This window comes from Cryptomeria japonica, chromosome 8, assembly GCF_030272615.1.
Source record: "Cryptomeria japonica chromosome 8, Sugi_1.0, whole genome shotgun sequence".
NCBI lineage: Eukaryota > Viridiplantae > Streptophyta > Pinopsida > Cupressales > Cupressaceae > Cryptomeria > Cryptomeria japonica.
The window spans coordinates 142,475,779-142,499,865 of NC_081412.1; the positions used below are offsets into that span (position 1 = coordinate 142,475,779).

At 31.7% G+C, this 24,087-nt stretch overlaps 1 protein-coding gene across 1 annotated transcript in view; it reads left to right on the top strand.

The window, feature by feature from the left end:
- Window positions 1-5,089: 5,089 nt before the first annotated feature.
- LOC131032302 (abscisic acid 8'-hydroxylase 1-like) overlaps window positions 5,090-24,087 on the top strand; it is a 29,088-nt gene continuing 10,090 nt past the window's right edge. Inside the window, exons 1-4 of the mRNA XM_057963242.2 lie at window positions 5,090-5,277; window positions 6,408-6,726; window positions 7,019-7,168; window positions 7,262-7,513. Of these exons, the coding sequence (XP_057819225.1) occupies window positions 5,090-5,277; window positions 6,408-6,726; window positions 7,019-7,168; window positions 7,262-7,513 (909 nt within the window). The remainder of the gene's footprint in view (window positions 5,278-6,407; window positions 6,727-7,018; window positions 7,169-7,261; window positions 7,514-24,087) is intronic.

The following is a 24,087-nucleotide window of genomic DNA, read 5'->3' on the forward strand; positions in this document are numbered from 1 at the left end:
AAACAGGGCTACAACCCCGAAGGAAGGCTCACTTCCTTACTAACTTATATAAAATGATTACAATGATAGATGAACTAATTAGAATCATTTGACTATGCCAAATTATAGTTTCGGTTAGGCACAAAGTGATATGTTGCACTGTTCTAATAAACTGCTATGTTTTGCCCTACTGCTAATTACCGAATCAAGAAAAATTAAAGTGCGCACGTGAAACTATGCTCAATCGCTCCAAAATAATCACACATATCATGTCTTCATACAAAAATCATTATCCCAATCGATTTTATATATCCACACTTAATAAAATTAATCTCCCATAAGTCGACTTCACAAAGTATGAAAATATGAAACATGTAGCTGCAAGTTGGTTCATTTCTTCACAAAAATATATTTCGGATCCAAGACACATGATCACACACTTCCCATAAGTTGGTCCAATCACCTCGAACTTGCCAATAACCACTAGAATCAACTCAAGGAATCTGGTCCAAAGATTACACCATCGAAAATAAATATAACTATATTAAACTGCACAACCAGATACTAGAGCTTAAAAAAGGCTTAGGAAGCATTACTAGAGGGTGGATTTGCATGATAATCTTCTTCTGATACTTGACCAACTTACCCTAATTAGCGAAACCAAAATCTGCTTCACCGAAAATGAGAAATGCTCACAAAGACTATACATAGAGTAATGCTAACAGCTTACACCAAGACTCCATACCGGATATAATTAATAGGTTGAGTTTCCATCAATGACAATTCCTAAGAATATACACACATCAGATATCACCAATCTTTAGCGGAGCATCATTGAAGCAGCATCAAATGCCAACAATAGCAACTAAACTAAATGTGGTCCAATCCAAGAGATAAAGGGGACCCAAATACATCACAACAAGTCTTCCAAATTTGATTCCAATGACCTATACACACTAACACATCCTCTAAAGTTAGCATCAAATTTAATGTGTAGATAACTAATAAAGCAAGTTAACTAGTTAGCCCAAAAATATAACCCAATGTAAATTACTCAATGTGGATCTTCACTCACCATGATAAGACTAATAACAACAGTCTAACACAACCTTTAATATATATCTAGACTAAAAGAGAATGATCCAAATAAGATAAATCAATGAAGTTAATGAGAGTCCCTCTACTTACCCCTATCGATCCTACCCCTCCATCTGTGTCTCCTCCATCTCTTTCCCCTAGCCATGCAACAACCTGTGGCCATCTTGTAGTGCTCTCCTATTTAGACCATCTCATTGAAGTTGATGTATCCTCGTTGGATCTCTAACTCATCTCTGGTACTTGGTGTCAAATCAGCCTACAATAATAGAAATCACTACATCAACATCAACTTTATCGGCTTTATCAGTATTATCAGCTTTATTAGTTTTATCAAACTTATCAACTTTATTAGCTTTATCATTTTTTTAAAATTTATCAGCTTTATCAGTTGTATTTATCTACCACATTTGTTTCTTTAGCTTTATTAGCTGCATTCATCTATCACATTTGTCACTTCAATTTTATTAAATTGTCTATCACATTTTCTACTCTAGCCCTAAAATTCTATCAGCTTTTCCAAGTATGTGCCCATAGCAATCATGCATGTGTTATCTAAGGAGATCCTTCCTCCAAAATCCTATTTATAAGCATTGTAACCCTAATTACTCATGTTACCCCATCATGCTCTCTTATATCCCTTTCTAACCTAACCTTGGTCCATTCTTTGTTGTTTTACCCTACATCTTTTGTCACTTTTCCTACAATATCCTCTCTCTTGCTGAGAAATTGTCTGAAACTTTTAGCTACTTTTTCACCCAATCTCTCAAGGGGGAATACTCACGAGGGCTTGACTGGATAGGCAATATTATATCAAGAGCATTAATATTTGGGGGTTTAATATCCCAAAAATTGAAAACAATAGATTGCCTATCTAGGGTTGTGTATTGAGAGGGGGTGGCAAAAAGGAGTTTAGGGCAATATTTTTTTTGAATAGGGGGATTCTTTAGTATGCCATGAATGCACATGATATAAACTAGGATCACTAAGTGAATCCCTCTTGGGCATACCATCACCTTTCAAACTGGGGCAAAACCGTGTAGCAATTAATCTATCTTCTTTGAAACAACACGATAAATTACATTGTCTCAAAGAGGGGCAAAATGTAGACACCTAAAATTATCCTTTAATTAAATACATATTTATTATGTAGTTAATGGTCCCTTCCCTCTTTCCCAAATTAAATAGATATTTTATCTATTCAATTTATTTGGCTTCTTTCTCTATTAATTAAATGAATACTTTTATTTATTTATTAATTCATTGTCCTCTTCTTTCTAAATTAAATAAATATTTATTATTTATTTAATTGTACCTTCCCTCTTTCCCAAATTAAACAAATATTTTATTTATTTAATTTATGAGTCCTTTTCTTCTATTAATAATTAAATAAATAATTTATTTATTTAATTGGTTAATGTAGCTTTTTATTCTTATCCACATGAAAACACATTTTTCTAAATATCTGCTCCTTAATCTTAGCTCTCCATTTTAATTTAACCTCTTAATCTTATTTAACCTCTTAATCTTATTCAACCTTATCTTTTATCTTTAAACCTCGTAATCTCCTCCCTTCATCTTTACCTACCCTTTTCTCCTATTTATCCCATTTACCTATGTGATCATGACCCTTCATTTATCCTTTTTTCCTCTTAATCTCAACCATCCATTTCTTAGAGGATCTCTATCAAAGGAGTCTCTCACTTTCATTTCATCATAGTAATTCATCATATCAATCCATCAAGCAATCAAGCATTTGGAGCATACTTTCTAGTTTCTATCTTTGCATCATCAAAACCACGTCCATTTCCCATTGAGCCCTTTTGCAAGCATAAAAATCTGAGAGAAACCATATCAAATCAAGATCAATGGAGATAGGAGAACAATGAAGATCAAACCCATTTGAATGTGATAAGGTACAATTTGGTTAATTGTATGATTTTGCATATTTGATGGTTCTTCATTGATGTGTTGTTGAATTTAATTGTAAATCTAGGGTTTTGCAGTTGAAACTAGCGTTTGCAATATTTAGGATTCAAATTCAACATATACAATAGTTGTATATATGTTTTAAATATTAGATTTACAAATCTATAGTTAAATTTTGTCATACATTATACTATCTAGACTTGTCTCATACGTTTTCCATTTGACAACTAAATTCTCTATTGTCACACAGTCTTGAAACCCATGTACATGTGGATACATTTTCCTTCCAAATAATATAGTTCTACTACATGCCTTATGGATTTTCTATCGGATAATTGAAGTATGAAATTCCTTGAGTCTAACTCAAACCTCATCTATCAATATTACAAGATGGAAGACACAAATATTATAGTATAAATAGATGCTATGTAGTATCCATCCTTGAATGTGTAATATTGATTTTTCTACTTTAACACAATTGTCTAAGTATTTTCAAAAATGTCTTATGATTCTTCCATGACTTCTGATGATTTCTAGTTTCCTAGGACTAATCTTCAAATACACAACCTTAGGTGCTTAATTCTAATATTTTGGCACATGAGACAATCAATAATAATGTTTAGTTTGGTGAAAGTGCCAACTTATGATAAATAATCAATAAAAATGCTTAATTTGGTGAAAGGGCTAACTTATGATAAATAGAAAAGATACTTAAATTTGATGGATATGATCATAGGTACAATTTTATTTGAAGTATGGAACCACATATGCAATTTGATCTAAAAAGCGAGAATAGAAACAGTAAATGTCAGCCTAAGTTAGTGAACTAAAATAAGCTGAAAGAAGATTGAATTTAGATTCATTTCAATTTAAATACCATATAAACCAAAATAAATGTCTAAACCATATATTTTAAGAGTATACTTACGCTTCTACATATACATTATTTTTATTTTTAGTGCGATTTTGAATGCAAATTTATTTTTATGTGTAGTTTTCGACATTTAGTTTTAATCATTTTAAAATTGTATCCTCTGTTAAAATACGATGTAATATACATTTGTCTTTTTCGAAGGTCCTACATATTTGACTAAAAGAAAGCACTAAAACTTTTAACAATCATTAACCTTTTTTCTAGTTTGAATAAAAATATTTTGTTATTATTAAATAAAGATGGAATTTTTGAAAGAGTCCAAATTTCCATAGACAAACTAAATCAGATATGATATGGAAGGCCCACAAATAACTAGAAAATAAGCCAAAACAAACAAAACACAATGACTAAAAATTCAAAAATCCCTTCTAAATACAAAATTAAGACAAACAATTGCAAAAAGAAAATCATTCAAACAACCAAAGTCAAATGAAAATATCAAATGCAAAAAGACCCATATAGTTTTGAGTTTCTAATGTGTGTTTTGTTCTTTTATAGATAAGACGTTTGTTTTTAAGAGGTATATATAAGACTTTTAAAAATCTTATATATAAGAGGTATGTTTTGAAAAATCTAAAAACCTATTTCAAGAAATCAGTGGCCCATATTAATATACATTGAATACAGATGGTGTTCAATTATTGGCTGAGTGAGTTGTGTAAAGTTGGTAAACCATTTATTTTATTTTATTCTCAGCGTATGATAGAGGAAGTTCAAAGAGGATGAACAAATACACCTACCACAAAAATTGTGGCCGTACTACTTTTAGGCCAAATACAGTTTGATTTGCCCACTATTAAGTCCATAATTGTGAAATTTTGACGAAAGGTAAAGAGTGTGAATTCAAACATCATTGGAAGCATGAAAATGTGGTGATTGAAAACATTATATATAAGTATTAGGCAAATCATATGTTCTTTTGACAAAAGAAAAGCATAATATGCAAAATTTTCAACCATTTTCCACTAATTTTCTATAATCCATCATGACAATTTTTTGTTTAGCTCTACTGATCTTTAAACTATAAATTCCTAATCATCCCTTCGCTATGTTGTACTTTTTTCCTTTATATTTTCATGCTCTTTGTTTTCTTCTGGGTTTTGTTAGCAATTGGATTTGGATAAGTTTTTCTACATTTCATTTTCTGTGACAATGGATTTCTTTATGTTAGCAATTCTGATCATTGTGGGAGGTTTTATGGTTGTGAGACTATGGTATCATCCAGTTTTCTTCAGAGGGAAGAAACTGCCTCCAGGCTCCATGGGATGGCCATATATTGGAGAAACATTGCAGGTCTACTCAGAGAATCCAAACATCTTTTTCTCTGCTAAACAGAAAAGGTGATTATTTATTTTATATTTCTCTGCACCTTAATCTCAACCAACTTTCTCATTCTGTATTGCCTAATGTAGCTCTCATGTATATGAAAACTTGTTTAATATATAGTTTGTGACTTAATAGGATAACTTGTTTAATATATAGTTTGTGACTTAATAGGATAAGTGAAAATGGAGGTTTTAGGCTGGCTCTCATTATAGATTGTTAAACTCTATTTAAATTGGTATGTTGATCTTTCCTTTGTTTCCTGTCGTGTCAGGAAAAATAGTTATAATATTATTTCGGAATTGTATGTAAAAATATATAAAGTGTTTATTTTTATTTTTAATAAAAAGATGTTTATATTAATTAAGAAGTCAAAAAAAAATCAAAATTATTAAAATCTAAATAATCAAAATTTAAAGAGGTTTATCAATGAATTCTTTCTCATCCTTTCGAAATACCATAATCTTTTGATCCCCACCTTATCTGATGAAATGATCCCCATTCCTGACCGATCAAGCATGATCCAATCTCCAAGATCTAAAGAAAATTCGAAAATAAGCGAACCAAACAATCTTAAAGAAATAGTAGCAATGGTGAACCCACATCATTTTGAAGAAGCTGAAGGAACAATGAAGATTGAATAAGAGAGAGGAAATCACAGTCTAAAACATTCTATTTACAATTAGTTTTAGAAGTTCATTTGACAAGAAAATCCACATCATCTTTCTATTAATGCGAATTACGAACAAAGGATATAGAATCAAAATTTCAGAAATGATGGAGAAACTGCTCCACAAAAGATATGGATCACAAAGAAGAATCATCAAAATTTCTTTTATTCAAAAGAAAAACCAAAATCATAGAATTCATCACACAAATAACTTGTTTCGAACCCAACAAACAAACTTTCTCCCAAACTACAAAGTTAACATTGATGTCCATCTAATTATTAATACACAATAATTTTCAAAGAAAATACTCAATATAATAATATCTTTCAAAACCAAAGAAGCTTTAATGTTATGTACATTCATAGTCAAAAGGTGAATTAGCTGGAGCTCAATTCAAAGATGAGACAACATACCCACATTATTAGTAATTGACCAACAATTCTCACGTTTTGTTTATATGGAATATTGTATTGCAGATATGGTGACATAGTGAAAACGCATATTCTAGGATGTCCTTGCATAATGATATCAAGCCCAGAGGCTGCAAAATTTATTCTCGAGAAGAAAGCTCACCTTTTCAAGCCCACTTTTCCTTCAAGCAAAGAGTGCCTTCTTGGCCCTAATGGTCTGTTTTTCCAACAAGGAAAACACCATGCACGCCTCAAAAAAACTGTTGAGTCTTCATTCCAGCCAGAGGCTATTGCAGGCATTGCTCCAGACATTGAGAGCATAGCTCTCCATAACTTGAACTTGTGGGAGGATCGCACCATTATTACTTTTCAGGAGATGAAAAAGGTGGGTCTGCATTGAGAAAGGTTCTACTCATTTATCCTCTATATACCTAGAAAAATGCATGTTAAATTGTATTCATAATAACGAGATCTAATGTATTTCTTATGAATGTTTTTTAGGGTTTGAGACTTTTCTGATTCATTGAATGTTTTCTGTTAGATGGGTATTATGTGATTTTTTTATAGTTCTAATCTATATGTTGCAATTGGATGTAGATTATTTTATCTGTATATCTTATATTTTTGCCTATAAAATTGTATGATTGAATATGATTTCTATTTGCATTATTTTACAGTATTCTTTTGATGTGGCAACTCACTCCATATTCAATGGAGTAAATGATGGATCCCTCGAAGATCTCAACAAATACTATCGCATTTTGGAGAAGGGTTACAATTCATTTCCCATAAATTTCCCTGGAACTCGTTATAACAGGTCCATTAAGGTTAGTTGTACTTACATATCTTGTGTTTGTAGATCTGAACAAAATTTTACTTTATAGTACACTTGTTTAAACTTCTCTTGTGGGTGATTGAAGGCAAGAAAGAAGATTGGCTTAATACTGAGAAAAATAATGGCAGAGCGTTTAGCGAATAGGAATGTGACTCACAAGGATCTACTAGAGTCATTAATGGTGTTCAAAGATGAAAGTGGCCAACCCCTAGCGAATGAACAAATAGAGGACAATGTAGTTGGTGTTCTGTTTGCAGCACAAGATACCACAGCCACTGTCCTCACATGGCTCTTAAAATTCTTGACAGATTATCCAATGCTTCTGGAGGCTGTGACGGTTAGTAACACTTAAAACTACTCATTCTTAGCATTGCAGTCATATAGCTGTTGTTCCCAAACTACATTTAGCATGGCTTGATAGTCTAATAGCTCTCTCCAATCACATGGATGGAAATCTAACAAGGTAAGGAAATTTCTATTCGACTATTACAACCAACATGAATACCCTTCTCTCTTTCTTTTTTATTTTATTTTATTTTATTTATTTATTTTTATTTTTATTTTTTGTTTTTTTATTTATTTTACCCTTTATATGAGAAAATGATCAAAGTTCATTCAATGTATTTTCTAAACAGAATCTATGAAAATTTTCTCATAAATATAATAATCAAATTCTTTTCAAATTATGTGTTATTTTTTTTTAATTTATTTTCTTGTAAGCTTGTGTTTAAGTGTTAGAATTTTTCTTTTGAAGTATAATATTTTTGAAGTGGATTAAATGTATTACTAGTTTAATTTATATTATATTATAGATTAAATCATTTTAAATAGATTCTTTATTGGATAGTCATTATAAACATTCTTCTACTTTTCAAAATAATTAGATTTATTTTTTTAATTTTTTTGATATTGTAGAAGATTTGAACTCAACATCAGGTAGGTGTCTACAACATGAGCTTTGTCTATAATGTAAGCATGATAGACATTATAGATAATAAATATAATGCAAAATGTTTTGGATTATGGATTTATAAGTTCTTTAAGGTTTTGAAGGAAAAGGGGTTACAAAGAATTGTAAAAGTGACACATTCTAAACCTACAAATTCTTAAGAGATGATATATAAATGTATCTTAAAGTTTAGAAAGTGTTGTTTAAGTTGATAATAGGGAGTCTAATTATTGTTGACTTTGTCCTTACAGTTAAAAATTACATTTGATAAATATATATTCCTAATGTATAGTAAACACATTTTTTATGATACCATTTCAAATTTAAATATACATAAAAATTTATTACAAAAGTCACATAAATTTTAAAATGTATTAAAGACCTTCCAAAACTTGTATTCATTCATTTGCCATTTTTTAAAATAAATTAAGCATAATGAGATTTCAATTTAATTTATTTTATGATAAAAAAATACAAAGTTAATGAACTGTTACTTTTTCTTGAACCGCGACCTTATGATTTATCCACCCTTTCACATTCTTTTATTCATTTTTGTGAGTGATTTCAAAAATTAGAAAAATAGGAGTGAAACTATATTATTTTTTGTCTTGTAGCTTTTGGTTCGTCTATAGGTAGATCATGGTACTAATGTTAAATTCTCTAAGTAATTAAACAATGTGTTATGAACTCTTGATTAGTAATCATATTTTAACATTTGCAATAGTGTGACAAAGCAACTAATCTTTGTGGGATTCAACTTTGTGAATTCCTTCTTTATGTTACTATTAAAATTAATCAAGTTTTGGAAATTTTCTTATCTCTTGTCTATTAGACAATTCTAGAATCCAAATTGGTCTAAATATCCTCTCACCTTCTTTAAAACTTGATGTTTCTAATAGTGAACTTACAAAGTCAATGTCATGATCATAAAGAATCTATCTGTTATTAAAATCATATTTTTTACTACATGAAAAATGATAGAAATATACATTCTCTCAAATATATCAATTTCATGTGTTCATTTTTCTTGTTTCTAATGCTTGACTTTTCTAATATATGTTAATTGTATTTATATTCTATAAGTATTTTTATCATCAATTGATTCTTTGTTAGATTTCCATTCCCTATTAACATCAAAATTTTGTGTATTGCCATAACTTTCTCTTCAATCAACAATGTATTCAATACAAATAATATTTAAAATAATTTTCTTCATTATAATTTTCCCTTGAATTTTTTATGACTATATCCTATAATACCCTTTGGATTAGAACCTATAGTATTTCAAAAGGGAAATTTTCATGATTATGTTCAACAAATTATTATGTTCAATCTCATCTTAATCAATGTCAAATTTATTGTTTGGTTTCCTCTCCTATTAGAAATGTCAATATATTTCCATTGCTTTGATTGAATGCCTCGATTTTATCATATATTTGTGTGGTATGGTAAGTTAAACCTTATTTTAATACCTAATAAATCTACACTTGCTTATGGTTTCATTTGACTCCTTAGAATATTTGCAAACCCGCTATTCCTGCCCTTGTTAGGTGCCAATACTAATAGAAATACAAAGAAGCTTAAATATCATCAATGATTAAACCTACTTTCCAACAATTCTTTGATAGGTCTTGATGTATAAAATTTCATTTTTGTGAGTGTCACTCTATAATTTTCCTGGTTGGAAAACATGATCCAAGAACCCAAACCACATTGAATAATGCTCCTAATTCATTTTAATATATCTAAGATCTCATTGGTCACAATATATTTATATTCCTTCAAAAATTCTTAACTTTTATTGACATTCTGCTCTCCTTTTCTATTGTTCCAGCTTGAATTGATTTTGTGATGAAATGTAAAATTTTTAATATTTATCATTATTTTCAATTGATTTCTAGAAACCATCAAAACTTTAGAACTATAAATAACTTCCTCATTTTCTTTCAATGGTCACAAAGCATATTTCTTCCTATTTTGATTGAGGTAAGCACTTTTGATTAGGGTTACAAACTTGAGATAGGTTTTGAAAAGGCCCCAAAATATTTAAAAACAAGATCAATAAAAAACAAGATCAATAAGGAAATGGAACAAGGGAAGATACAAAGATGAAATAGCCAAAAAAAGAGAATAAAATATGTCCCACAAAAGAGACAAAAATAAAATATGTTTCACAAAAGAGATTTTTTCTTAACCTTTTAAGGGGGATCCTTACCCATAACAATGTATTCATTCTCCATAGTTTCTAGTTTCTTCTATCCATCAAAGATGGATGATAACCAAGGATTGTCCCAACCAACTTGAAAGAAAAAATATTTAAAAATATTTTCAAAAGAAATGCTGTCTCCCAAGAGTATGCAATATCCTCCAATGATAATGAGGTTGAGTACATGCGTCATCAGTCTTCTTAACCTCAATGAAGTAACAAGGACAAATTATTAGCAAAGTTGAAGTGGTACAACTAAGTGGTCTCATAATGATGTTCCGACTCCCAAACACCAACCTAGAGCATAACTCAACAGTATTGGGCAACTCTGAACCCACTTTAATATAGACAAAAAAATATAACAAAAATAACATGTTCTAGATTTGTAACACCAACGATGGTGTAACCTTAACTACCCGTTTTGCATATGAAATAATATAAATCGAACATTCAACTGTCTCGCTCTCATTTGGTATCAGAGCAACCCTTTATGTTGGGCATGATTTCCGAAACGTTAAGGAATATGGAAGCAGTTTTCTGAGGCAATGTGGAAGATGTCCCAGTTTCTCCTAGTAAATGCTTAAAGCCGCATAACAGTGGCGTGATATTCCTTTACTCCTTAATCATTAATCATTCCTTTACTCTTTTTATTTCTTTCAAATTAAGCACCCTTCCTTCCCATACGATTGCTGTGACATTTCAATCTTGTATGAGCCATTTTTATTGCTTTTAAATATATTATCTCTTAAAACTTATTATGTTCATCAATTTCTATAAGACAAACAATTTTTCGCTTGAAGTATTTGGAAAGTAGGAACTTCCATTTATGATCCTCTTCCAATTCCTAAAATGGCTCTAATAATCCTATCCTACAATGTCCAATGTTGTCGCCCAAGATAACACATCTGAAACTAGCCTGCAATTTATTTTTCTTTTTACGCATTCAAAATGTTGCCCTAAACAGTAACTTTACATAATTTTACCAAAGCAAAAGTAAATCAGAGTTGAGCTCAATAAATTCCTCTCTTTACGTCAGGGGTTTGAATAATCTAGACTTAAAAACTTTCCAGGCAAACAAAAGAGTACTAAAAATTATAGAACAAGTTCCAATTACATAGAAGAATTAAAGACTGAACATCCCAAAATACTGGTTACTTATATCGGCAAACCAAAGAGTACAAAAAATTATAGAACAAGCTCCAAATACATAGAAGAGTTAATGACAGAACAACCCGAAATACTGATTACTTTTATCGGCAACCCTAACTGATGGTCCAGTTCCATTCAATTAAAATATTTGATACAAATTATAACCAGTTGAATCATCTTTGAATTCTGTACGGATATGATTTAAGAATAGAATTGGTCCTTATTTCTACAAGTCCTCGACAGGTTCGGAAAAGATGAAGATCAAGAGGAAAGAGTATCGGTTTTCATTGACAGTGTTCTCAACAAGAAACGGCATCATCCTCTATTGACAGAAATTGTGAAAGACGTACTCAAGATGGAAAATCAAATATCACTCTAGGCAGTGGATAAAATCAGGCTCTTTATTATTGGATCAAATGATAATATCTGGTTTAAGTTGTCACTAAAAAATGTATCCCCCATCAAAGTAGCAGAAGGGAGAAAGCGGAAATAGAACATAGGATCTCATATATTGTAATTGCTTTATGACTACATTGTTGACAGCCAAGTCATTGTTGAATGATGAAATGAATTCCATTCATAAGAATAATACTTGGGAATTAGTTTCACTTCCCAAAGGTAAGCAAGTGATTGGTGTGAAATGGATATACAAAGTAAAATATTATGCAGATGGTTCAGTAGAACAGCATAATGCAAGACTAGTTGCTAAGGGGTTTGCACAAACTCTTGAAGTGGATTATGCAGAAACTTTTGCTCGAGTGGCTCATCTTGATACAGTCAAGATTATATTGGCTATTGCAGCACAATATAAGTGGCCAATATTTTAGATGGATGTGAAATCAACATTCCTTAATGGTTACATAGATGAGGAATTTTATGTGGAACAACCTATGGGTTATGAAGTTCCAAAAAAAGAACACTTAGTCTACAAGTTGAAGAAAGCTCCTCATGCCTGGTATGCTAGAATTGACAGTCATTTCATGAAGAAAGGATTCAATAGAAGCCATTCAGAGCCCACCTTGTATGTCCAACGTATTGGTAATGATATTCTCATAGTTTTCCTCTATGTTGATGATTTGATTTATATAGGTAATAGAAAAGTTCTCATGGAGAAGTTTCAAGCAGAAATGAAACAAGAGTTTGAAATGTCAGATCTGGGACTTATGCACTATTTTCTTGGTGTGGAAGTACAACAAACATCAGAAGGTATATTTATTTCTCAATGCAAATATGTAGCTGATTTATTGAAGAGGTTTAACATGGTGGCATGCAAAGCATTTTCAACCTCCATAGCCCTTGGTGAAAGACTAACCAAGGAAGATGCTAGTCCCAAGGTTGATGCAACTCGGTATAGGAGTTTGGTTGGTAGCCTCATGTACCTCACAACCATGAGACCTGATATTATGTATGTTGTGAGCCTCATCTCTTGGTTCATGCAGGATCCACATAAGTCACATTGGCGGGCTGCTAAAAGAATTTTGAGGTATGTGAGTGGTACATAGAATTTTGGCATTCAATATTCTCCCACTGACAAGTTTGATCTAGTTGATTATATAGATTCAGATTGGGCCAGTTCAGTGGGTGATAGTAAATCTACATCTAGATATGTTTTTTCAATTAACCCTGGAGTTGTATCTTGGAGTAGTAAGAAACAAGCAACAATGACTCTTTCTTCAGCAGAAGTGGAATACATGGCAACTTCATCGGCAAGTTCTCAAGCAGTATGGATAAGAAGGATATTGACATATCTATATTTGGTTCTGGAGCATCCAACCACCATCTATTGTGATAGCAGTAGCTTTCTTGCCATGACAAAGAATTTTGTGTTTCATGCCAGAACAAAACACATAGAGATCCATCATCGTTACATTCATGACATGGTTCAAGATGGACAAGTGGATTTGTAGTTTTGTCCTTCATCTGAACAAATTGCTAATAGTTTTACTAAATCTCTTCCAAACACAAGTTTTATTGCCTTCAGAAATCAGTTGGGACTCACCTCCATTGATCATTCAAGGGGAGATTGAAGATAAGCTCGAATGATACAACATATCGTAGAGATCAAGTTTGAAGGCGATTTTTTTTTTTTTTTCTTTTAATTTTATTAAATAAAACAGTTTTTTGAACAGTGGCTCCTATATCCAAACTGCTACGTATACATAGAACAGATTTTTATTTTTAGTTTTAATTAGTTTTTTGTTATATTCTTCTCATCATCGTCACTTTGACAAGTTTTGTCTATAAAAGGTACACGTATTCAAGTTTTTCATAAATAATTTATCTTTGCAGTCCTTCAACAGAATATCTATTTTGTGAGTGTTTCTCAATTTATCATAATCTTTCACACCAAAGAGAATAAAAGATTTGGACCTTCGTGGGTTGTTGAATTGGAGGGCGAAATGGCACCAGATATATCCCGCATTGGTCTCATTCAAACCGTTCCAAAGTCTCTCTCGAGTGAAAAGGCTAAGGTGTCCTATCTTCCTCAGGTAATCTCCTTTGGTCCTTATCTCTACAAGTCCTCGACAGGTTCGGAAAAGATGAAGATCAAGAGGAAAGAGTATCGGTTTTCATTGACAATGTTCTCAACAAGAAACGGCATCATCCTCTATTGACAGAAATTGTGAAAGACGTGCTCAAGATGGAAAATCAAATACCACTCTAGGCAGTGGATAAAATCAGGCTCTTTATTATTGGATCAAATGATAATATCTGGTTTAAGTTGTCACTAAAAAATGTATCACCCATCAAAGTAGCAGAAGGGAGAAAGCGGAAATAGAACATAGGATCTCATATATTGTAATTGCTTCATGACTACATTGTTGACAGCCAAGTCCCTGACCCCTCCGATCTTCCACCATGTATTTAACATGTTGAACCTCTTCAAAATCTCATTAGCATACTTAGATTGACAAATAAATATTCCAGCACCTACACCGGTCACAACTGGATTAAGACTAAGCATGGAAGATGAAGGACTATCTGTAGATCCCACGTTATATAAAAGAATGGTTGGGAGTTTAATGTATTTAACAGCCATGAGGCCAGATATAATGTATGGTGTCAGTTTGATCTCCAGGTATATGGAATTACCAAAGGAATCTCATTGACAGGCTGGGATAAGAAATTTGACTAAATCACGTTCTTTTGCTTTGTAAAGCATAATGATTGTAGAACTTCCCGTTAGCTTTTAATCATTTAAATTAGAATGGTAACCAACGGCTTTGTCGATTGACGTTACATAATCGGCATGAAAAAGGTGTGACAAAGTTTCTCAGACATGATAATTTTGTTAAATTCAATTTAATAAGTTTGCGGGTTCTATGAATCTTCTTCATTATAAAATAATAGTAGATTCTAGAAGTAATATAGTTAAATTTGACTTGATTGTTTTGTTGTGACTTAGTCTAAGTCAAGTTTGTGCGTTCACAAATCTTCTAGTCTGTAAGATAATAATGGATTTTGGAATTTTATTCTAATGAACACTCAACTTAATCTTCAAGGATTGGAGCTTGTGGGTTCTACCAATCTTTTGGATTGTAAGACAATAATAGATTCTCGAGTTGTAGTCTAATGAAAAAGTGATATAGTTGAATCGACTTAATTTTATTGTTGTGACTTGGTCCAAAGGTTGAAGCTTGTGCGCCCTACCAATCTTCTAGGATGTAAGATAATATTAGATTCTATCTTCTGATTTCACATGTTGCCATTTTGATTCCACAACTTACACTCAGCAACAAGAGGGGTTCTTTTGATGTTGGTCTTTTGTATGTGGATGATTTTATTCTTACACGTGGTTCTCCTTCCATGATTCAAAGTGTTTAGAGAGCATTGATGGAACAGTTTGACATGACAGATCTTGGTTTTCTATATTACTTCCTTGGTCTTTGAGTTAATTAATCTTCAGGTGACATTCCTCTTTATTAGCGGAAGTATTCTATTGACATGATTCACATATTTGGCATGCAAGATTGCAAGCCTACCCCCACACCATTTCCGTCAGGTGTTGTGTTGTCTTCTAGTTGTTCTCCTTTAGTGATTGCTACATTAAAAAGGTAATTGGTTGGCACTATTTTGCACCTAACACACTCTCATCCCATTCCTTTTTAATTGGTCTAGTCTCTCGTTTCTTTCACAATCCACATGAGAGTCACTAGAAAGCTCCCAAACATATATTGTGATATATTCAAGGCTCATCTCATTTTTGCATTCATTATTCATTAGGAGACTCTTGAGTTGTTGGATTCACGAACTCAAATTGAGTTGGTGATGTTGATGATTGGAAGTCTACTTCTAGCTTTGTATTTTGTCTTGGTTCTAGTCCTATGGCATAGTTTTGCAAGAAGCAATATACTATTGCATTATCATGTACTAAGGTTGAGTGTCGTGCAGTTGTTCTTGCTAGACAAGAGGATCTATGGCTTTGTCAATTGTTTATAGTGTTTGGTTTTCCTCCTAATGGTCCCACTATTCTTTAGTGTGACAATCATAGTGATATTCACATTTCTTGCAACCCAATGGAGTATCAGAGGACTAAGCATATTAATATCCACATGCACATCATGCAATAGTTGATTCAAGATGCTCTTCTAACCTTGGATTGTATAACTATAGAGAAGCAGGTTGCAAACATCCTCGCTAAACCTTTGGCATCCCCATGTTACTATTAGCTGCGATCGATGTTCGGGGTGAAGGAAGTTGTCTTTAGAATGTCTTTATGAGGGCTTCCTTCCATCAGTAGTTCATGTTATTTTTATGCATTGCATCTCTCAATTTTGATGAGGGTTTTCTTCCCATGTGGTTTTTCTCCTTTTCTCTACTTTGAGAGACCTCCTTTTGTACATGGGTACCTCATCAAGCCTTTAGTTTCTAGGATCCATTCTTGCATTTCATGCACTCAGAGGTTTTTTACTTCTCACTAAGTTTCACTTACGGGAGGTTGCTAGAAAATTCTATTTTTGAGCTATGATTTTTTAGCTTTATTTCACTTAGATGATCTTTGGTTGAGATTCATTTAGCTCCTTTATGATTTTTTAGTTCTCCTAATATTAGATTAGGGATTCTCGTGATTTCTATAAAGAAAGTCATTATGCATTTTATTATCCATTCGGTATCTTTTTCTCTTGAACAATATAACATATATTTCTTGTTGCTCTCATTTGTGGAAAATGCTCTTCGTTTGTTGTTTGATCTTGTAAGTGCTTATGCTAAAAAATTCAACAATTTCTTTCGATACAACTTAGGTTTGATGATAAATGAAATGAATTATTTGTACTAAAGGCACATAAAGGGAAATGAGGGTATGAGAGTTCAAATAGAATTTTACATACAACTACACATTCTATTAGATATATAGAAATATAGTTTTGATAGTAAGTAGGAGTTTAGATTTTTTTACCTTAAATGTATGATGTAGAGGCATCCAACTAGAGGATAAATTACCAACAAAGATATTCTTAAGAAAAAAAAAAGTTGAAATCTTTCAACCTATTTTGGGTTACTTATTTTATGTATTGTTGACTACATAAATTCCTAGTTAGAAAAAAATATGAAAATTGGCTAAGTTTAAATCTTATTTTAATTACTTGTCCAATTCACATGATCTATTTTGGTGTCTAAATTAGAAATTTGGAAGAGAATTTAGATGATTTTCGAGATTTTTTTGTTTTTGTTTTTGGGAAGCCCCTTGTTTTAGCACTCAAGAATGAAATGGGAATGTTTGAAAAAATTGAAAGGAGATTTTGTGAGGTTTTCAAGAGGAAGTATTTGAGTAATTAAAACAACAGAGAGAAAAGATAGAGGTGAGGAAGGCTACAAAGTATTGTATTGAAACAACCAAAGTGTCATGTGTAGAGAAGAATAAAGTAATTGCCAAGCAATGGATGATTGTCGCTAAAAAAAAATAGAAGAGACAAGGGTTATGTGTGGAATTCCAGCTAAATGTGAGAGAAGGAAGAACCAAAAATTTCATTCCAATTAAGGCATCCTATTAGTTGAAATACCAAAATTTGTATTTGTCTTATGAGGAATAAGATATTAATTTGAGGGGAAGGAAGAGGTGAATGCTATTATATAAGTTTGAAGACTTGGTAACCAAAGCTATATTTTGTCTTGCATCATATATAAATAGATATTTGGAGAAAAAACAAGTTGAGCGTAGTGTAAACTAGGTGAAGGTGTAAAACCCCAATTATTTATATCATGTTATAAGGAGCCCCAGTTATAAATCTTTTACTTTCTAGTTAAAGAAAGAAAAATAAAAAATATCTTTTATTTTTCTTTTATTATATGCTCATATCTTTTGGAATTGTAAATATCTCTATTCTTATTTGTTTCTGTGTTTTTGTCTTTTGGTTTATGCCTATGCTTATATTCCTTTATGTATTTATTTATATATTTATAATTGTTTATTTATTCATTTAGTTTTTAATTTTTGTCCTAAATTCTTTTCTTCTTTTTTGTTTTTTAGTGGTTTTGATTGTGTTGCTTGGCTTTCCTTTTTTCTTTTATGTGGGTGGTTTATTCCTTGGAGTTTTTTAGGTCTCCCATCCTTCAGGTGGTCTTTTCCTTTTCTCTTTCCTCTCTCCTTGTTCCTCGTGCCCTCCCCCACCCCTCTCCTCTTTATATTTTGTCTCAAATCTGCAACTCAACATCTTTCATGTCTTGGGAATTCTTTTCATCCTAATGATGAATCACGGAGTGTGATTCGAAACGTTGATGGGAAAAATATACACACAATCGAATCCAGAAAAAAATACACTAGAAAAATAAAAATTCTTACAATACATTTCTCTACTTTTTCTATGTGATTTTATTTCATTTGAGGTTGTTTAGAGTTATTTAACCTTTTCTACTTAATAATGTTGGTAGTTGTTTCTTAATTTGTATGCTATAAAAAATTTGTATACTTGTCATATGTGAATGTTCTTGTTGGCTACAATAATAGGGGTAAGAATGCAATACCAAGAAACACCATCTATATAAATTAAAAATATAATCCTTTCTAAAAAAAATCACTTGCAATAGTTACTATGTGTTTAGATAATTGACTAACTTGTAACATTTATTGGTTCAAATGACTACATATAGTGAAGTTAGAGTGATCTTGGCATTAGAGATCGTTGATGATACCACACAAGATGTTTCAAAATTTGTGAAACCTAATCTCACCTTCTCTACAACTATGAAGAAGTATCATCAATCTAGATTTTACTCTATCTTTTTTTAGACTACCATTTTTTAAATAGATTGAGTCTTGAACTCTACACCTAGCAATAGAACTCTTGTTAAACTATCCTATTCAAATGAAATCTTCTAATTAATTTTTTATGATCTTTCTTACCTTTGTTATGCATGTTATTTATTTGTATTTACAATATTACTATGCTAAAGAATACTTATCAATTATTTTACTTCTAATTTTAACAATACTTTGATCCACAAATTTTAGATGATTACTATGAAAAATGGTAAGCCTTATTTGAAGGATAAAAATAAATTGAAAATGTTCTATCTAGTATTGAACTATCTCACCAATAATTCCCTTGTCATTTGTCCCACCACCAAATCACACTTCAACCATCCTAAACTTTTATTAAATGGTTGAGCTTATATTTACGCATAAACCAAAGATAAACCTCCTACAAGATTGTTGAACTACTGTGCTACAAGTATTTACTTCACCATGTAGCCGAGGAAAATATTAAGGGCATTAACCATTTATGGGAATTACAAGGTGATTATTAAGCCAAAGATTTATTAAAAATATTTTCACCCATGTCCATCTCCAACTGAATAAAATTTTCTCTTAGATTGAAGCATCATATTGTTAAAAATTTAATTCTTGTTGACATAACGACCAATGGAAGAATTCTTCTTCATTATCACTCAACTCATCTCAAAAATTTTTATACTTTAGCAACTACTTCCTTTATTGGTTATTATGACCTTCTCCCTTTATTGTTGGACTTTATTTGGCCCAAATATTCTTCTCCTTTTGTGATTCAATTTTTATATCTATATACAATATATTCATTAATTAAATAAAAAATCATTTTATAAAATGATATAATTAGAATTTTATTAAATATATATGACACAACTAAAATGATATATATTATAGCCGAGACATACATGAAACTTTAATAGATCAATATATGGCCTTTTTTAGTGGTCATATAACATTTTGTGGTAAGAAATTTATTCAACACTTTCCTATTAAAAACTTCAAAATAGTAGCAACATAACAATATCAATGTTAAGGTGGAAATATGATCAATAAGAATGTTTGCCTTCTATGTATTTATATTTAGTAATGTATGCAATTATTGACCAACAACATGTGCTATACTTAGCATTTTTGTACTTCAATGATGAAGCATTCAAAAGGTAGTTTTGGCCCAAAATAAATAAATAATATGTTATGTAGGTTTTATTTCATGCTCTCTCTCTTCAAAAGTCACATGGTAATTTTGGAAGTATAAAATTAAGTTAAATATGCAAATGACCACTCACAAGAAGATTGATCTACTAGTTTTCTTATTACATTATCCAAATTCAAAGATGGTCAGTAGATGTCCTAGCATGAAAAGGATATAAACCCATTAGCCGTTGATCAAAATGCATCTAAATAGTATCTTTTTACCACTAAATTTTAAATAGTAGATTATAAATATCTACATTAGTACTAGGTGCAGTTTTGACAAATCATGGCAAGTAAGAAATGAAATTTTTCTGTCTAGTAGAAATTTCTAGAATGTTTGAATTTTTTAAATATATGGACTATAATTTGATTGTAAAACTATTGGAAGAAAATTATAATATTTTTTAAATAAGATGCTCTCTAAATTTGAAGGCATAAAGAAAGAAATAAAAAATGTTCCATATATAATAATTTTGTTATAAGCAACATTATGCTATGGTCTACATCATAATATATTTATGCAATAAATTTTTTGAGCTAATACACATTGAACATAAGATCAACTCATTGGATTTCCATAAAGAAAGTATTTAGGTATGCTAAAAGGATTATAATATTTTTTTCTAATATTATGATAACAAATTGTGAATTAGAGAATAATTTTATTTTAATTAAAAAAAAAAGTTCTTAGCTAAAAAATAGCCACTACATAATTATGTTATCTTTAATAATGTTTTTCATATCATAGAATAACAAGAAATAGATCAGTTATGGCACTATCTAGTACCAAACTAAATTATATGATAGCATTAATGAATGAATTAATAAGATGCAACCTAAAAAAAAAAATTGGGAGTTGTCTCTTCCTAAGGCTCTAGATTAGGTTCCCTCGGGGAATTAAGAGGAGGTGGTTGGTCATGTTGTGGACATGACAAATGTAGATGTTGTTATACATCTCAATTTATTGAAATAAGTTTGGTGAAATGTGATTCAAAGAAGGTGGTGGGTTAGGACAATTTAGATGTGGTTTTCTTCCATATTATAGTTCTTGTATTTATTAAAGAAAATAGGAAGATGATTAAGGTTATTTGTAGGGATCAGAGTTCCTTAAAAACTTTAAACTCAAAGTCATATTTTAAGTGTTGGATTGTAATGTCCCTGCTTAGGAACACTAAAATATATCATCTAAATTGAAACATATTTAATAATTGAACGATCAAATGATAATAAATTGTTGGATGACTGAGATTGATTATAATTTTTTTGAGTTTCAAATATAAAGTCCGATTACAATCCTTTGGTCCCCGCGGAAATGGTAGACGTTGTCTCTGACCATTAATCTTCTAATTCCCTGCGTCTATCGTGTACCAGGGAGGAATCAACACCTTTAATGGCCTTCTTATCAATCTACTATGGATCGAATAGATAGCCAAAGCTTTTCTCCACCTGTCGGCATTAATTAATTAACACTATTTCATTATTAAGATCTTCCCACATTAATTCTGACGTATTTATCAGATCAAAGATAGGATCGTAATATATTTGCTATCCTGCTGGTCTGATAATGCATGGTAATTTGTGTTGTATCTGTTACGTCGATATGCTTGAACAATCACAAGGAGTTGCTATATTCGATATATAAATTTGGGTATTCAACAAAGATAGTGACGCTTAGAATGATGAAGTTGTGTCTAATCTAAATATGTATTCTGGCAACACTAATGGTGTTGTCTCTAATGTATATTTAGATGTCCGCAACCAGATTTGCCAATAAGACAAGTGCTCTATTTAAACAAACTCAAATATGGATAAAGAGATAAAAGGATTCCTGTTCTCTCCTTCCATACCTCCTCGAATGAGATGGATCACTTCCTTATACCTTGAAAATGAGATGATAGGTTGCTCTCAAGAGATATGTCCCATGTCTTTTCAAATGCACATCGTTTTCATTTATGCAAATCGCATTAGTTGATTATATAATTGTTCTAGTCGCTGCCATCCATAATTGATTATTAATGATCTCTTAACAACTGTTGTTATCATCATATGATTAGTTAATTCGGTATCCTTGATTATTGTTGAGAATATAATTATGGGGTGTCATGTCTTTATGTCGTTCCTTCACGCTAACCAAATTGCTACTTCTATCGATACATTTCATTATTCTTAATTGGTCTTGTATAATTCTCCATTTTCCATGATTGAGCTTTGTTTGTCTACCCAATGTTGCTAATTGATAATGTTTATGCTTGTTGTCCTTAGTCCCTTTCTTCTTACCGGATGTTGTCCCTCAAGGATTGTTATGGTGATCAATCTTCTGATCATATATCGAGAGTATTGCCTTTATAATAATCAGAATGCAATCAGTGCATGGTTTGCGTCTTCTTGATCATTGTCTCCAACTAATATTTGCCAATGCTTACCAACGTCTTAGTTGCTTTACTGATCTGCATATCATACCGTTACCTATTAATCATTAACAATCATGTGTATGATCGATATTCATGATCATTGATTGATTATTGCTTTGCTTTCATTCTTCATACGAACTACCATTCCTATCAGCACTTGGGAATATTTATTACTGATTCCTCATTCGTTGATTGTCTTTCCATATTGTTTCCTATTGATCTTGTATCAATTCTTATTGTCTTTAAGTTGAATGGGGACATGAGAGTCTCCCCTTCTTGAATTGGCTTGTCCTCAAGCAATTTCCTTCTTCCTTGTCTTCATTGTTGGTTGAACCTGCACAATGATTAGTAGTACCAAACATATAATCATATAAATTAAAGTTAGAAAAAATTTCTGCTTATTTTTCATTGTATCTATGGCAACTTAGAGGGGCTGGCTTCCTTGAACCATTTAGCTTGACTTAAGAGAGACTAGCTTCCTTGAGCCATTTCTATCTAACTTGGGAGAGACTGGCTTCTTTGAGCTATGGTCCAATTTGAGATCGATTAGCTTCCTTGAGCCATCTCTATCCACTTGAGAGGGGCTAGCTTTGAGCTAGTTTAGCCAATCTTGAGAGGAACTACCTTCTATGTACCATAGTTCCTATACATTTCTTATGCTTGGAAGGAATGGGGGCTTCCCTTAAGCCATTTCTACACCAAGCCTAAGAGACTTACTTGCTCTGCTTGGCAGACTAGGTCAACCTTTATGCCATTCTCATTCCCTTACATTCCTTCACTTTACATTAGTCTCTATTTATACTTGGAAGGAATGGGGACTTCCCTTGAGCAATTTATACACCAAACCTAGGAGACTTACTTGCACTGCCTGGCAGCTCAAGTTAGCCTTTGTGTCATTCACATCCTCTTCTTTGGGAAATTTGGGATGCCTATTTTGAGCCATTTCTACACCAAGCCTATGATACTTCCTTGCTCTACTTGGCGGCTCAAGTTAGACTTCCACATTCTAACTTTCCTCTTTCTATTCTTTGGAAAGGAATGGGGTCTTTATTGAGCCATTCCTGTACCAAGCATCTACTCGACAACCCTTATCTTAACCCCCATTCTCTCTTCCCTCTTTCTTGGTTCTTGTAACCACATTGCTTACCTCCTTACAATGTCCCCTTTTGGATTTGCCTTAACTTAGTCCTGAGACAACAATTTTAAATTTTAGTGAGAATTGTAATACATTTATGAATATAATCTTATCAGACTGAAGACATTTTATAAAAAAATTTAAAATAGTTCAGAGGACAGACTTATCTTGATTGTCTTAATAACTTTCCCTTGGATTGTGGTGTCAAAGATCAATAAACTCTAATCATGTATTAGACCTTTCTATCCACCAAATATCCTACCTCTTGCATTTGCTAATATCAGTCACTACCTTTGTGGGTAATAGCTGATGGTTGTTTGTACTTTATCAACTCCCATTCTTGATATGAATCCCAACATGTCAGTGAGCCCAATCATAATATTTTTTGTTGTTCGAGAAAACCACACCAACTAATATATTGGTCTCATGTCTTTAATTATTGTTTTCTTATATTCATGCCTTATCTATTTTGATGTTTCTCCTTCATGAAAACGCTGCTTCTGATTTATTATTTTACCCTGGAGGATGGCAGGATCTCTGATACCACTGTAATGTCCCTTCTTAGGAACACTAAAATATATCATCTAAATTGAAACATATTTAATAATTGAATGATCAAATGAATAATAAATTGTTGGA